Genomic DNA, 14,902 nt, shown 5'->3' on the forward strand with positions numbered 1-14,902 from the left:
GGGCCACTCTAGGACTCTGCTGAGACCATGGAATCTGCAGAGTCTTGTACCAGCTGGGCTTTTTTAGGGTGGGATTTTGGGGAAGCTGATTGCAAGTGGCCAGCTTTTTTCCTCGCATCTCTGTTTGCAAAGCAGCAAATCGCCTTTTTTTCTCTCCTCGTGGTTGTTTCTGTTTCCTTTTTCAATCTTACTTATGCATTTCTTTCTAGAGTCTTGTGGAACTGAACAGTCGGAGGGTCATTTATTATAGCATGAGCTTTTATTCAGGACAAGTGAGGGTAGTGGGACTGAGAGCTTGTGCCAGGGGGAAATAGATGCCACAATATTCTGAATTTGCTGCGAGAGAGAACATGGCACCCCTCTGGAAATTGTTTTTATTTTATTTTTGTTTGTTTATTTGCATATTTATTTATTTATTTATTATCATTACAGTGGTACCTCGGGTTACATACGCTTCAAGGTTACATACACTTCGGGTTACAGACTCTGCTAACCCAGAAATATTACCTCAGGTTAAGAACTTTGCTTCAGGATGAGAACAGAATTCATGCGGCGGCAGCAGCGGGAGGCCCCATTAGCTAAAGTGGTGCTTCAGGTTAAGAACATTTTCAGGTTAAGAATGGACCTCCGGAATGAATTAAGTACTTAACCCGAGGTACCACTGTATTACTATTATTATGAATTTATTTGTTGTTGTTGTCCAGGCCGAATGATGGGTGTGGAGACGCTCCTTCAGGTATACAGGGCCGAGGCCGTTGAGGGCTTTCAAGGTCAGCACCAGCACTTGGAATTGTGCTTGGAAACATGCTGGGAGCCAATGTAGGTCTTTCAGGACCAGTGTCTACAAATTAGTCTACAAATGGCAGCAACTGAGCTTTAATTTACACATTACAAAGCATTGTGTGGGTGATGTTTCAAGGCCCTGCCCTCTTCTAAAAGAGGTCCTTTCAACGGGTTCCAAGATTTCAGGGGAAAGTTATCGTTCTGTTGAAAACTTCAGCAAAGAAAGCTTTTTTTTTAAAAAAAGTCATTTTTATTAAGCACACCAGAAATCTTGATTCAACGTACAAAATTTTGCTAGGAAACAGAGCAAACCACAGACTACTGTGGACCCCTCCTTGAAGAAATATACCCCGCTTGTCACGCAAAAAAGACTGCTCACTGTTTAGTCGCAAGAATGCCCTTTTCTATGGGCATTTTCCTGGTTTCAGCAATTCCCCCCGGTGCAGAGTCTCTGGTGACTAGCAACCTGCAATCGCCCGCTAAACATTCTCCCGCAGGCCACGCATTTGTAGGATTTGTCTCCTGTGTGGGTTTTCTGATGCCTAGTAAGGTCTGAGCTGGCGCTAAAGCTCCTCCCACAATCCGGGCAAATGTAGGGTTTCTCCCCTGTGTGGATTCTCTGATGTCTTACAAGGTCCGACCGCCAACCAAAGCTCTTCCCGCATGCCAGACACTTGTAGGGCTTCTCTCCTGTGTGGACCCTTTCGTGGGAGATGAGGTGCGAGCTCTGATTGAAGCGTTTCCCACAGTCTGTGCAGGCGAACGGCTTCTCCCCGGTGTGTGTCCTCTCATGCTTGATGAGATCCGAGCCGTACAGAAAGCTTTTCCCGCACTCCGGGCACTTGTACGGCTTCTCTCCTACGCGGGTTCTTCCTCTGCTTTCGAGGAATTCCCCCGCATGGCTCTGGATCTGCACAGCGTTGATTTCGGCTTCCCACAAAGAGCTCTCAACGGGTTGGGGTTGCCTGGGCTTTTCTGCACAATTCTCTGGCTTTTCTTCGGGGTCAATACCTGCAACATATTTTTTAAAGGGTGAAATAAGTAACAGACTGGACAGGAGTAAACAAACTGAAACTCAGCCTAGTGATGATGACGACGATAATAATAATAATAATAAGAAGAAGAAGAAGAAGAAGAAGAAGAAGAAGAAGAAGAAGAAGAAGAAGGAGGAGGAGGAGGAGGAGGAGGAGGAGGAGGAGGAGGAGGAGGAGGAGGAGGAGGAGGAGGAGGTGGTGGTAAAGGTCAGCACCAACACTTTGGATTGTGCTCAGAAATGTACTGGGAGCCAATGTAGGTCTTTCAGGACCGATGTTATATGGTCTCGGCAGTCACTCCCAGTTCCCAGTCTGGCTGCCGCATTCTGGATTAGTTGTAGTTTCCGGGTCACCTTCAAAGGTAGCCCCACATAGAGTGCATTGCAGTAGTCCAAGCGGTAGATAACCTGAGCATGGACCACTCTGGCGAGACAGTCTGCGGGCAGGTAGGGTCTCAGCCTGCGTACCAGGTGGAGCTTGTAGACAGCTGCCCTGGACACAGGATTGACCTGCACCTCCACGGACAGCTCTGAGTCCAAAATGACTCCTAGGCTGCGCACCTGGTCCGCCAGGGGCACAGTTACAGCCTGTAGGACCATAGCTCAGCGAAAGAAGGTCCCAGATTCAATACTCAGAATCTCCAGTTAGGGCTGGGAAAGTCCCCTACTGGAATCTCACCCCCAGCTGCTGCCAGTCAGTGTATACAGTACTAAGCTTGGTGGACCAATGATTTGACTCAGTATAAGTAAGCTTCCTATGTTCCTGTGTAAGACAGAGGTGTTTGGTTTCTCTAGACTGGAAGGTGGTGCTCTGCCTGTTTTGGACAAGCTAAATTTGCCATGAAATGCCAGGTCCATATGGTTACAAATCTATAACAATATTAAAGAGGTGCTGTTAGACTCTGTGCTACAGTTTAAAGCAGAGCAGGGCACCTCCAACTGCACAGGTGGCCCATATAGGTATTGAACCCCCAAACTTGGGGTTATTAGCACCATGTGATAACAATTCGAACCGTTGGTCCTGACCTTTAAAGCACTAAACGGCCTCGGCCCAGTATACCTGAAGGAGTGTCTCCACCCTCATCGTTCAACCCAGTGTTTCCCAACCTTTTTTGGGCAAAGGCACACTTGTTTGATGAAAAAAATCTTGAGGCACACCACCATTACAGCCCCGTGACGTCAGCGCGCAGCGTCACGCCGGAAGGGAAGGGCACCGGGGCGCTGCTGCTGCTGCCGCCGCTCCCGGCAGGCATGGGCCCAGCTGAGGCGGCGGCGGCTGTGGTGGTGGTGGCGGCGATAGCGGGCGGAGGAGGGGGCGGCGGCGGGGCCGAGGTGGCCGGCGGCGGCGGGGGAGGCGGCGGCGGGTGGAGCAGGAGGGCGGCCAAGGCCGGTGAGGGAGTAGGGTTGCCCGGGGCTTTAGGAGCCGTCGCCGGGAGTTGCTGCTGCTGTTGTTGCTGCTGCTGCCCGGACATGCCGGCCTCCTCCTCGTCCGCTGTCTCGCGCTCCTCCCTTTTGCACGCGCTGCCCCGCCGCCGCCCCATTGGCCGGGTCCTGTCAGCTGATCCTGTGTTATTTCCTGTGTGTGTGTGTGAGGGGAGAATGGAGAGAGAAACCTCGGCACCACCACCGCGGAGCCGCCCCCGGCTCGACGCGGATCCTCGCCGCCGCCGCCCCGCCTCTCGCCGCCCGACTCGCCCGCCTCCCTCCCACGGCACACCAGGCAACGTCTCGCGGCACACTAGTGTGCCGCGGAACACCGGTTGGGAAACACTGGTTCAACCCACACTGAGGTCCAGCTCCAAGGGCCTTCTGGCAGTTTCCTCCCTGCAAGAAGTGAGGTTGCAGGGAACCAGGCAGAGGGCCTTCTCGGTGGTGGCGCCCATCCTGTGGAAAACCCTCCCATCAGATGTCAAGGAGATTAGAAAACATCTGTAGGGAAGTTTTTAATGTATGATGTTTAATTATGTTTCCGTATATGGTGGAAACTAGCCAGATAGGCTGGGGCAACGCAGTCAGATGGGTTGGGCGCAAATAAAATTATTAATAATAATAGTGCCTGACCTTGTTGCATGCTGCCCTCGATATACTCCTGCGTGGCTTCCCTGAAGAGGCGTCCTCTTTGCTCAAGGCATGGCGGGACCTCCTCTTTCTCGGGGAAGTCCACCACGACTTCCTTGTAGGGCTCCAGTTTCTGAAAGAGCAGAGAGGGTCTCTTTTGCTTATTTAGTTCATAAAATCCATATGCCACTTACAAAAGATAAAGCAGCAAAATCAAGAAAAACTTACAACCCTGCTTTAAAACATACTTAAAACACCGAGAAGGCCCTCTGCCTGGGTCGAGGCCATTTAGGGCTTTAAAGGTCAGCACCAACACTTTGAATTGTGCTTGGAAATATATTGGGAGCCAATATAGATCTTTCAGGAGCAGTGTTATATGGTCTCAGCGGCCGCTCCCAGTCACCAGTCTGGCAGCCGCATTCTGGATTAGTTGTCGTTTCTGGGTCACCTTCAAAGGTAGCCCCATGTAGAGCGCATTGCAGTAGTCCAAGCGGGAGATAACTAGAGCATACATTCTTTCCCATGGGTGTTGGGGTAAACAGCAAGACAGGCTGTGCAATCTTCGCGGTGCTTATTTGCAGAGCAATTTGCTTTAAGCTACGGAACTCAATCTCACAGGAGACGTTAATAGTCACCAACTGGGATGGCTTTAAAAAGGATTAGACAGATTCATGGAGGAGAAAGCTATCAGTGGCCACTAGCCGCAATGGCTATGCTCTGCAAAGCAAATTCAAGTAAGTTTTGAGGGGGTTTTAAAAGAAGAACTACTGTCATTTTACACTAAGCGATGTTTTCTGGCAGAATATTACCGAACTTCTTTTCTGGAACAGTTTTGCTGATTACTGTTCACAATTGTCAAACGATTAGATACAACATACCGAAGAAAGAAGAAACAGATGTAAAGGTGAATTAGATAACCAAGAGCCATGTGGTGAATGTGGTGGAAGTCTTTTATAATATTTTAACTAGGATTTATAAATTGTAATCTTTGAAGTATGAATTTGGAATTATTATGAAAAGTATTTTTTCTCTTCATTCTTTCTTTCTTTTCTTTCTTTTCTTTTTCGTCTTTCTTCTTTTCTAGTCTGCATTCTGGAAAATTATGTATGTTTTTATGTATGGTTATGTATTGTTTCTATTTCCTTTTTTTCTTTTCCATTTTTTTGGTAACATCTAATAAAATTTAGAGGAACGCGGGTGGCGCTGTGTGTTAAACCACAGAGCCTAGGACTTGCCGATGAGAAGGTTGGTGATTCAAATCCCCGCGACAGGGTGAGCTCCCATTGCTCGGTCCCTGCTCCTGCCAACCTAGCAGTTCGAAAGCACGTCAAAGCGCAAGTAGATAAAAAGGTACTGCTCTGGCGGGAAGGTAAACACGTTTCCGTGCGCTGCTCTGCTTCACCAGAAGCGGCTTAGTCATGCTGGCCACATGAGCCGGAAGCTGTACACCGGCTCCCTCGGCCATTAAAGCAAGATGAGCGCCGCAACCCCAGAGTCGGTCATGACTGGACCTAATGGTCCCTTTACCTTTACCTATGTATTGTTTCTATTTCCTTTTTTTCTTTTCCTTTTTTTGTAACATCTAATAATTTTTTTAAAAAAAATTAAAAAGAGAGAAAGAAAAAAGAAACAGGACATTAAGCTTATACTCTGGCTCCTCACCTGTCGCTCCAGCCTCTCAGCATTGAGCTGCCTCCTCAGGAAATCCTCCGCCAGGCCTGCTGCTTGGGAGCTGGTCACTGGTTCCTCTCCGCGGACCCAGCCCTGCATCTCCTGGGGGAGGATGCTCAGAAACTGCTCCAGGACCACCAACTCCAGGACCTGCTCCTTGGACCGTCTCTCTGGCTCCAGCCACAGACGGCACAGCTGCCGGAGTTGCCCGCATGCCTCCTGCGGCCCCGTGGCCTCCTCATAGAGGAAGCGCCTGAACCGCTGGCGGTTGGCCTCTGTCCTGGCAAAATCCCCCTCGTCCCGTTGGCCACTGGACGCCATTTGAACGCAGGCTGGATGGGCTTTTCTGCTGGGCCTTGGCAAGAGCCACCTCCCTCTCTCCTCCAGAAGCCACGGGCCGCGCCCAGCAGTGCCCACCAACGCCTTGCCGTTGTCCGCCTGCAGGGTGGATTCCCCCAGCTGTGGATCCCTTTGTCCAGAGCGAGGGAACTGCACAGCCTTCAGGAAGTCCTGCCACTGGGCATCCCAGCAAACCGGCTCCCGCTTCATCTGCTGAGGAGCAGCCCACCAAAGGAACTCCTTCAGACTCTGGGCCTCAACGGTGTGAGGGATTCCTCCTGCTGCTTCTCGTTGGCCAGGGCCTGCCGAGTCCAGCTTCTCCATTTTGATTCCTGGGACCTTGAAACTTGGGCAGACGAGCCGCGTTCTCCGTTCCTCCATGGCCATTTCTCCTGCTCAAGTCGGAGAGAAATAAAATAGGTTACAGATCAGTAAGAAGTTTCCTGATGAATTGTTTGGGAGTCATTTTGGACTCCCAGCTGTCCATGGAGGAGCAGATTAATTCTGTGTCCAGGGTGTCTGCCAGCTCCATCTGGTACGCAGGCTGAGACCCTACCTGCCCATGGACTGTCTTGCCAGAAATGGTGCATATGCTCTAGTTATCTCCCGCTTGGACTACTTGCAATGCGCTCTACGTGGGGCTACCTTTGAAGGTGACCCGGAAACTGCAACTAATCCAGAATGCAGCAGCTAGACTGGTGACTGGGAGTGGCCGCCGGGACTATATAACACCGGTCCTGAGCGATCTGCATTGGCTCCCAGTACGTTTCCGAGCACAATTCAAACCATTGGTGCTGACCTTGAAAGCCCTAAACAGCCTCGGTCCTGTATACCTGAAGGAGCTTCTCCACCCCCTTGGCTCAGCCCGGACACTGAGATCCAGCGCCGAGGGCCTTCTGGCGGTTCCCTCATTGCGAGAAGTGAGGTTACAGGGAACCAGGAAGAAGGCCTTCTCGGTAGTGGCACCCGCCCTGTGGAACACCCTCCCACCGGATGTGAAGGAAATAAGCAGCTATCTTATCTTTAAAAGACATCTGAAGGCAGCCCTGTTTAGGGAAGTTTTTAATATTTAATGCTGTATTGCTTTTAACACTTGACTGGAAGCCCCCAGAGTGGCTGGGGAAACTCAGCCAGATGTGCAGGGTATAAATAACAAATTATTATAATAAATTATTATCATTTGCCTCCTACGCAGTAGAGGTTACTGACATTTTTAGATCTGTGGCCACTCTGGGACTTTTTATTTTTCATTTTTGCCTTTAATGATAGCACAGTATACTCTAATTTATTCAAAATCGCCTTGTTTTAATTTGCGCTAATTTTTCAAGTGCAGTATTGAAATCACTCTCAGATCACTCTGGGATTTTTGAGCAAGTGCCATTTTGAGTATCCCAGGTCATCTGCCCACAGCCCCTGTCGAGACTCAGAAAAAGAAATGTGCACCCTCACATTTCATTTTTCCAAATGATCTAGAGAAAGGTTGGCTCTGGTAGAATGAATCTGAGCCCGGCTACTATTTTTAAATGGTTTCCCCTCCCTATTTTGCATTGCATGGATTAATTCCCTTCCACCACGCCACTATGAATGATCCTAGCTTTCAGTTTATGGCTTCAATCACCCACCTGTCTGTCTTCTGCAGGAGTCTAATGCCAGGAGGAGGGCGGGGCTTAGACCCAGGAAGTTGTCCTCATTGTTTACTTCCCCCATCCAAATTTCCTGGGCCGCTCTAAGAAACGGAGCTCGGTGGATTTAACCCTTTGAAGGAGCAAAGACCGGACCCAGAAGCTAACAGAGCAATTTGCATTAGGACCAGCAGCCTCCCAAGCAGCGAGCTGTTTTTGCAATGCTTTTTATCGCTACAGGAGAGCAGCAAGGGGCATTGATCAGTGGCAGAGCGTCTGCTTTGCATGCATCCCCGGCATCTCTAGGTAGGGCTGCAAAACTAGGGAGCTGCTGCCAGTCCGTGCTGGCAGTATAGAGGTAGATGGCTGGCTAATGGTTAAATCAACATCCGCGGCTTAATTCCTAGCGAGGCAAGAAAAAATGTGAGGGGAGGAGTGGGGCAGGACAGAGGACAGCCTTCCATGCATTTCCTTGCCCGGCTTTGCAGCTAAAATGCTGCCTGGCTGAGATTTATTTTTTGCATTGCTAGGAGGTTGGTGCATGGGGTGCAATGAATGAGGTGCGTGCTCAGAAAGTGCTGCCTAGTGGGTAGAGCATGTGCTGCTTGGCATGCAGAAAATTCCCATGTTCAATCGCCAGGGCTGGGAGAGAGACTCCCTGCCCTGAAACTCTGGACAGCTGCTGCCAGTCAGAGTTGACAGTAATAAGCCAGTAGCCCGACTCGGTATAAGGCAGCTTCGGAAGTTCCTGAGAGTAGCAGGCACCCCCTCTTTCTGAATTGTATCAGAAAGGAGTCCCCGTCCCCCCCCCCACATAGAATTCATAGAATTGTAGAGTTTGGAATGACCCCAAGGGTCATCTAATCCAACCCAACTCTAACCCATGACCCTGAGATCAAGAGTCATGCCTTGGGATGTGGGTGACCCTTTTCCAAGTTCACGGTGAGCTCCGGCCCCTCTTTTTCTAGAAAAATAGCTCTGGGTGGAAGGCCAAGGGCAGGCCCATCTTCCTCATCTGCCCTCTGCCCCACCACACACCAGTGAGGGACAGAGCTGCGTTCGAATCCTCCCTGCAAGCGGAAATGGCTCTAGCAGGAGCCGGGGAACCCTCCGCCTCCTGCCTTCAGTTCCCAGCTGCGTTAGAGCGGTGGCTTCAAATGGGCTTGACCCCTGAGAGCGAGGAAGAAGGCCAAGCGGGCGCCATGGGGCAGTTTCTGAGGTGGACCGTGGAACAGATGAAGCAGGAACCGACCCAGGGGGTGTTGTCTCGGCACTGGGAAGCCCAGTGGCAGGCGTTCCTGAAGGCCTCGCGGTTCCCAGGGTCGGACCGGGGAGACCCACAGACTGTGCTGTGGGGTGGCGGCAAAATCTTCCTTCCCCATCGTTCCATCGGCAGGCGGATTATGGCAGAGCAGGGGGCTGGCTCCCCAGCTGCCCTCGGTGCAGAGGCCCAGCGCCAGAGCTTCCGCCGGTTCCGCTACCAGGAGGCCGAGGGCCCCCATGAGGTCTGCAGCCGCCTCTGGTACCTGTGCCACCGGTGGCTGAAGCCGGAGAGGCACACCAAGGAGCAGATCCTGGAGCTGGTGATCCTGGAGCAGTTCCTGGCCGTCCTGCCGCCGGAGATGCGGAGCTGGGTCCAGGAAGGAGGCCCGGAGACCTGTTCCCAGGCGGTGGCCCTGGCCGAGGAGCTCCTTCTGGAGCAAAGAGAAGAGGAGGAAGAACAGGTGAGGGAGGGTGTGCTCACCTGGGCCCTGTGGACCAGGTGACCTGAACACCTTGGGATAGCTCTGTTTGTAGAGCATGAGATTGTTGATATCAGGGTTGTGGGTTCAAGACGCACCTGGGCAAAAGATTCCTGCATTGCAGGGGGTTGGACTAGATGACCCTCGGGTTCCCTTCCAACTCTACAGTCCTTTGAAAAGCTATACATATAGGGTGGAATTCAACTTGGCGCTAAGTGGGATGTGCATGTACGGAACAAAGTCTGTTCACACAGCAGAACTTTCCTCTCGTTCTCCTACAAGTTTAGGGGGTTCCCTCAACCCTCCAGAGCAGATTTGGGGGGTGAAATATACTCGGAGTCGAGTGTGGATTTCATGCTCTTTATTCAGCTCATAGCAGTGAGGAGGAATGGAAGTTCCTCCGAAATGTCTGCTTTATAGACATTATTTACACAATGGGCCCCATGTGATTGGCTAATTCCAGGATTCTCCTGTAGGCCAATCAGGTTGCGGATTCACTTCCACCTTGGATTGGGTGGCTCCTGTGGATCAATCAGACCGCTACATTCTGGATCCTATTGTTCTAGGACCAATCAGACTGCTACATTCTGAATCGTATTGTTCTAGGACCAATCAGACTGCTACATTCTGGATCCTATTGTTCTAGGACCAATCAGACTGCTACATTCTGAATCCTATTGTTCTAGGACCAATCAGACTGCTACATTCTGAATCCTATTGTTCTAGGACCAATCAGAATGCTGCAATTTGGATCCTATTCAACTCAGTACACAACACTGGGCTTGTGGGGGGGAGGGGCAGGGGAAGCCCTGTTGTGTGAGTGGACCTTGTTCTATACACACAACTTACTTGAATCTCCACCCAGACATTTATCGTTGTATTATTTATTTTTGTATCTAATATGTACTTCAACAAATCAATTGTTTAACGCAGGTTTCATCAACCTCGGCCCGCCAGATGTTTTTGGCCTACAACTCCCATGATCCCTAGCTAGCAGGACCAGTGGTCAGGGATGATGGGAATTGTAGTCTCCAAACATCTGGAGGGCCAAAGTTGAGGAAGCCTGGTTTAATGGTTTGAATTGTCTTTTTCTTAGCTGTCTTGGGTGGTGTTATGTACTGAGTTGAATAGGATCCAAATTCCAGCAGTCTGATTGGTCCTAGAACAATAGGATCCAGAATGCAGCAGTCTTATTGATCCGCAGGAACCACCCAATCCAACTCCAGGTGGAAGTGAATCCGCAACCTGATTGGCCTACAGGAGAATCCCGGAATTAGCCAATCACGTGGGGCCCATTTTGTAAATAATGTATATAAAGCAGACAGTTCGGGGAAACTGCCATTCCTCACTAAAGGGTAAAGGTAAAGGGACCCCTGACCATTAGGTCCAGTCGTGGCTGACTCTGGGGTTGCGGTGCTCATCTCGCTTTACTGGCCGAGGGAGCTGGCGTACAGCTTCCGGATCATCTGGCCAACATGACTAAGCCACTTCTGGCGAATCAGAGCAGCGCACGGAAACGCCGTTTACCTTCCCGCCGGAGTGGTACCTATTTATCTACTTGCACTTTGAGGTGCTTTCAAACTGCTAGGTTGGCAGGAGCAGGGACAGAGCAACGGGAGCTCACCCCGTTGCGGGGATTCGAACCACCGACCTTCTGATCGGCAAGTCCTAGGCTCTGTGGTTTAACCCACAGCCCCACCCGTGTCCCTCACCTCCATTCCTCACTACTATGAGCTGCATAAAGAGCATGAAATCCACACTCGACTCCGAGTATATTTCAGGGAGCCTCTGCCCTGAAAGGTGGCAGAATAAGTTTTTTAAATTCAGTGAAGAAGCATAGACTGAGTTCTCTTAGCCGGCAGAGACCTTTGCAAAACAAACTGAAAACGCTGCCAACTATTTCAGGTGTCGGGCCTGTCCCAAGTCCTGAAATTTCCTGATGATGAAGAGGAACAGGCGTCATCTGAGTCTGGACAGGGCCTCCTCCGTGGGGAGATCAAACAGGAGAGCGGAGATTATGCCATTTCTCTGGGTCAGCATCTATAGTGTGGTATTTCAAATATTTATTTCCTTTACCTGAAGGATATTTACCTTTCTCTTCAGCTGAAAAGGGTCCCCAGAGTGGCTAACAGAGATCTGTAATGGGAGAATCTGAAAGACAGTGCACAAAAGGAAGAGGGATTGGGAGGGAGGAGGAGACTGAGATTCCTAGTTGAGATTCCTGTATTGCAGGGAGTTGGACTAAATGACCCACAAGGTCCCTACCATCTCTTAAGATTCTACGAATCTATGAAAAAAACGACAGGCAGCCAAGCACTCCTGCATGATTACAAAGGTTGCCAGAGTGACTTACAAAGATTGTTAACATTGCAGCCCCTGCCCTCAAGCTTACAGTCTGAAAGACATGGCACAAAAGGAAGAGGGTTTAGGAGGGAAGAGGACAACACACAACTTAGTTACAAAGCTGTTCTTAAGACCAGCTGGAAGGGGCCATAAGGTGCTGGTGTCTCAGCTGACCCAATAGGATTCCTTTCCCTTCTCTTCTCTTCTGTCCTTTTTAAAAGTTTATTTATATTTTTCAAATTTATACATTTCATTAGTTTCACAATTAATTTAACATTTCAAAATTTGACTTCCTTCCCCCTCTTTCTGCGGTTGCTTAATATCTTCTGCATATCCAAATTCATTTAATTTGCTCCTTTAATTATCTACTGTAACTATATACCCTTATAAAACTGCAGGTTATTACAATAATCCTGCTAATGGTTTTATCTGTTCACAATTTATCTGTAAATATTCAATAAACCATTTCCATTCTTTTATAAAAAGTTTGTCAGCTCGATTTTTTTATTCTCCCACTAAGTTTTGCCATTTTTGCATATTCCATAAGGTTTTTTTGTTTTTTTATATACATTTTTTAAAATTTTTTAAATATATCAGTTCCAACAGTCATACAACCTATCTTCTCATCTTATACAATGTTTTTGACTTCCGTTGACACCTCTGATGATTTTCCATTCTTTATAACTTATTCTGCGTTCCTTAATTTTTATATTGCATTTAATTATCCTTAACTAATAACTCTTTTCATAGTCTTTCTTGTAATATTTTGAATACTCCACCTCACAAAACATCTTGCAATCCTACTAGCATAATCTGTTCATTACAATTACTTTTCAAATAGTTCATATATTTACTCCAGTCCTCGAAGAATCTCTGATCCCGCAGGTTTCGAATCCTTCCTGTTAGTTTACCTGATTCTGCATAGTCCATCAGCTTCATCCTCCATTCTTCTTTCGGCATATTCCATAAGTTTTAGTATCCATTCTTCCTTTAATGGGACTTCTGCTGTAGGTCCAGCATCGAGGGCCTTCTGGCGGTTCCCTCATTGCGAGAAGCCAAGTTACAGGGAACCAGGCAGAGGGCCTTCTCGGTAGTGGCGCCCTCCCTGTGGAACGCCCTCCCACCAGATGTCAAAGAGAACAACAACTACCAGACTTTTAGAAGACATCTGAAGGCAGCCCTGTTTAGGGAAGCTTTTAATGTTTGATGTATTACAGTATTGTAATTTTTTTTGGAAGCCGCCCAGAGTGGCTGGGGAAGCGCAGCTAGATGGGTGGTGTATAAATAAATTATTATTATTATTATTATTATTATTATTATTATTATTATTATTATTTTATTCCAACAGATGATGCTTGGGGAACCGAGGATTGGGAATCGCATGAGGTGTGGTCGGGAGGAATTAAGAGCGGAGAGGAGGAAGCTGACACTGAGAACCGAGAAGACGTCCTCGAGGGGGTGAATCGAACGGAGATGTGGAACCAGAGACCCGTAGCCGGCCAGCTAAGCCAGTTTGGAGCGTTCTACGAGCTCCCGGCCCATCAGAAACCGCGGCTGGAGAAGAAGCAGAGCACCTGCGGTGTTTGCGGAAAAGGCTTCAGCCGCAAGTCAAACCTTCTCCGACATCAGAGAATCCACACGGGAGAGGAGCCCTACAAGTGCCCGGATTGCGGGAAGAGGTTCCGCTGGAGCACGAGCCTCATTGCGCACCAGAGGATCCACACGGGGGGAAAGCCCCACATGTCCGGGAGGAGCTTTGACCACAGCCAGAACTTTGCACGGCACCAGAGGCTCCACCACGGGAAGAAGCCACACAAGTGTGTCGATTGTGGGAAAAGTTTCAGGCGGAGCTCGAATCTGGCTATTCATCAGACGATCCATGCAGGGGAAGAACCTTTCAAGTGTGTGGACTGTGAGAAAAGCTTCAGTTACAAGTCAAGTCTCAGCCGGCACCGGAGGGTCCATGCAGGGGACGCAAGATTCAAGTGTCCATTCTGCTGGGCAAGCTTTGCTTTTGAATCCAGCCTCACTAGACATCAGAGAATCCACTGTGGGAAAAGTTTCAGCGACGAGCAGAAACTTCTTGCACATCAGATCATTCCCGCCAGCACATAAGCAGCCAGACTCTGTTCTAAGAGGCTGGAGTAAAATAAAATAATTTTGCCTTAAGGGTGGCGGAAATGTTTTGGTTTTTCCCCAAAAAAATTATTGATTTTCACATTTATCACATAAAAAAAAGAAAAAGGAAGAAAAACATTGCAATACACAAAAACAACATAGAAAAGACACACAAAAAAGAATTTTTTACTTCCAAAATCTAATTCCATTTCATTGATAACTGACTTCCTCGAATCCCCTCTAACTGAATTTCATTACATCTCCTGTTTAGCAGTTCTCCAAATTCATATTTCTAATAATATTAACTTCTTACATTTAATAACTTCTTCTCCTTTATTAAAATGTTAATCCTTAATGTTTAACAACATATTCTTATTCTACCCCTAAGCCTAATTATTACTTCCAAGAAATTTCTCTTAATCTTATGTTAGAATTTTTAAAAAAAATTTTTTTATTTGATATCCCGCCTTTCACTCCCCTTCAGGAGTCTCAAAGCGGCTAACATTCTCCTTTCCCTTCCTCCCCCACAACAAACACTCTGTGAGGTGAGTGGGGCTGAGAGACTTCAGAGAAGTGTGACTGGCCCAAGGTCACCCAGCAGCTGCATGTGGAGGAGCGGGGAATCAAACCCGGTTCACCAGATTACGAGTCCACCACTCTTAACCACTACATCACACTGGCTCTTGAATATTGAGCCAAATATTCTTTAAAATTCTTCCAGTCCTCTTTCCTCTTGTGTCTCCTCTTCTTTCTGGTCGCAGATTCTTCCAGTCAGGTCGACCAGCTCCAAAAAATCCATCATCTTCATCTGCCAATCTTCTATTGTTGGTATCTCTTGCAATTTCCAATTTTGGGCTAATAAAAGTCTTGCCACTGTAGTGGCATACAAAAACAGTCTGACATCTTTTTTTGGCAATTCAAATCCTTGGTTGGGGGAAATGGTTTTAATATGCTAAGTTGCATATTCTCCCTTTGTGACCCGGATGCATAAAGAAAGCAGAACACAAGCACACACACAAATTTGTATTGTGAAGTGCAGGATCCTATCCCTCTTTGTTTTCTCCCAAGCAAGCCTTGCCCTATTAGGGCCACTCTGCTCTCTTTAATTAGAGAAGACAACAAATACTGAGCAAACAAACAAACAAACAAACAAACAAACAAACAAACAAACAAACGGTGCAAGGAATCTTACA

General features: G+C 48.3%; 2 protein-coding genes across 2 annotated transcripts; one reads left to right on the forward strand and one right to left on the reverse strand.

The window, feature by feature from the left end:
* Positions 1-1,023: 1,023 nt before the first annotated feature.
* Positions 1,024-7,591, reverse strand: LOC114591097 (uncharacterized). The gene is made up of 4 exons (XM_028717765.2): positions 7,507-7,591; positions 5,537-6,276; positions 3,878-4,007; positions 1,024-1,794 (listed from the first exon to the last, which is right to left on the reverse strand). Exons 1-4 carry the CDS (start codon positions 7,589-7,591, stop codon positions 1,208-1,210), a joined length of 1,542 nt encoding a protein of 513 aa, XP_028573598.2. The 3' UTR covers positions 1,024-1,207.
* Positions 7,592-8,307: 716 nt separating this feature from the next.
* On the forward strand, positions 8,308-13,760 carry LOC114592298 (uncharacterized). Its single transcript, XM_028720364.2, has 3 exons — positions 8,308-9,230; positions 11,154-11,280; positions 12,940-13,760. Exons 1-3 carry the CDS (start codon positions 8,589-8,591, stop codon positions 13,704-13,706), a joined length of 1,536 nt encoding a protein of 511 aa, XP_028576197.2. The 5' UTR covers positions 8,308-8,588; the 3' UTR covers positions 13,707-13,760.
* The last annotated feature ends 1,142 nt before the right edge of the window (positions 13,761-14,902 follow it).

Source organism: Podarcis muralis, chromosome 2 (assembly GCF_964188315.1).
Source record: "Podarcis muralis chromosome 2, rPodMur119.hap1.1, whole genome shotgun sequence".
In the NCBI taxonomy this organism is placed as follows: Eukaryota; Metazoa; Chordata; class Lepidosauria; order Squamata; family Lacertidae; genus Podarcis; species Podarcis muralis.

Excerpts from the sequence above, each read along its gene's own strand:
- LOC114591097 (XM_028717765.2), bottom strand. The coding sequence starts at position 7,591 with ATGGGGGAAGTAAACAATGAGGACAACTTCCTGGGTCTAAGCCCCGCC. Across the intron at positions 6,277-7,506 it reads CTCCTGCAGAAGACAGACAG|GAGAAATGGCCATGGAGGAA; the intron begins GTGGGTGATTGA and ends CGACTTGAGCAG. Across the intron at positions 1,795-3,877 it reads CGAGGGCAGCATGCAACAAG|GTATTGACCCCGAAGAAAAG; the intron begins GTCAGGCACTAT and ends AATATGTTGCAG.
- LOC114592298 (XM_028720364.2), top strand. The coding sequence starts at position 8,589 with ATGGCTCTAGCAGGAGCCGGGGAACCCTCCGCCTCCTGCCTTCAGTTC. Across the intron at positions 9,231-11,153 it reads GAGAAGAGGAGGAAGAACAG|GTGTCGGGCCTGTCCCAAGT; the intron begins GTGAGGGAGGGT and ends CAACTATTTCAG. Across the intron at positions 11,281-12,939 it reads AGATTATGCCATTTCTCTGG|ATGATGCTTGGGGAACCGAG; the intron begins GTCAGCATCTAT and ends TTATTCCAACAG.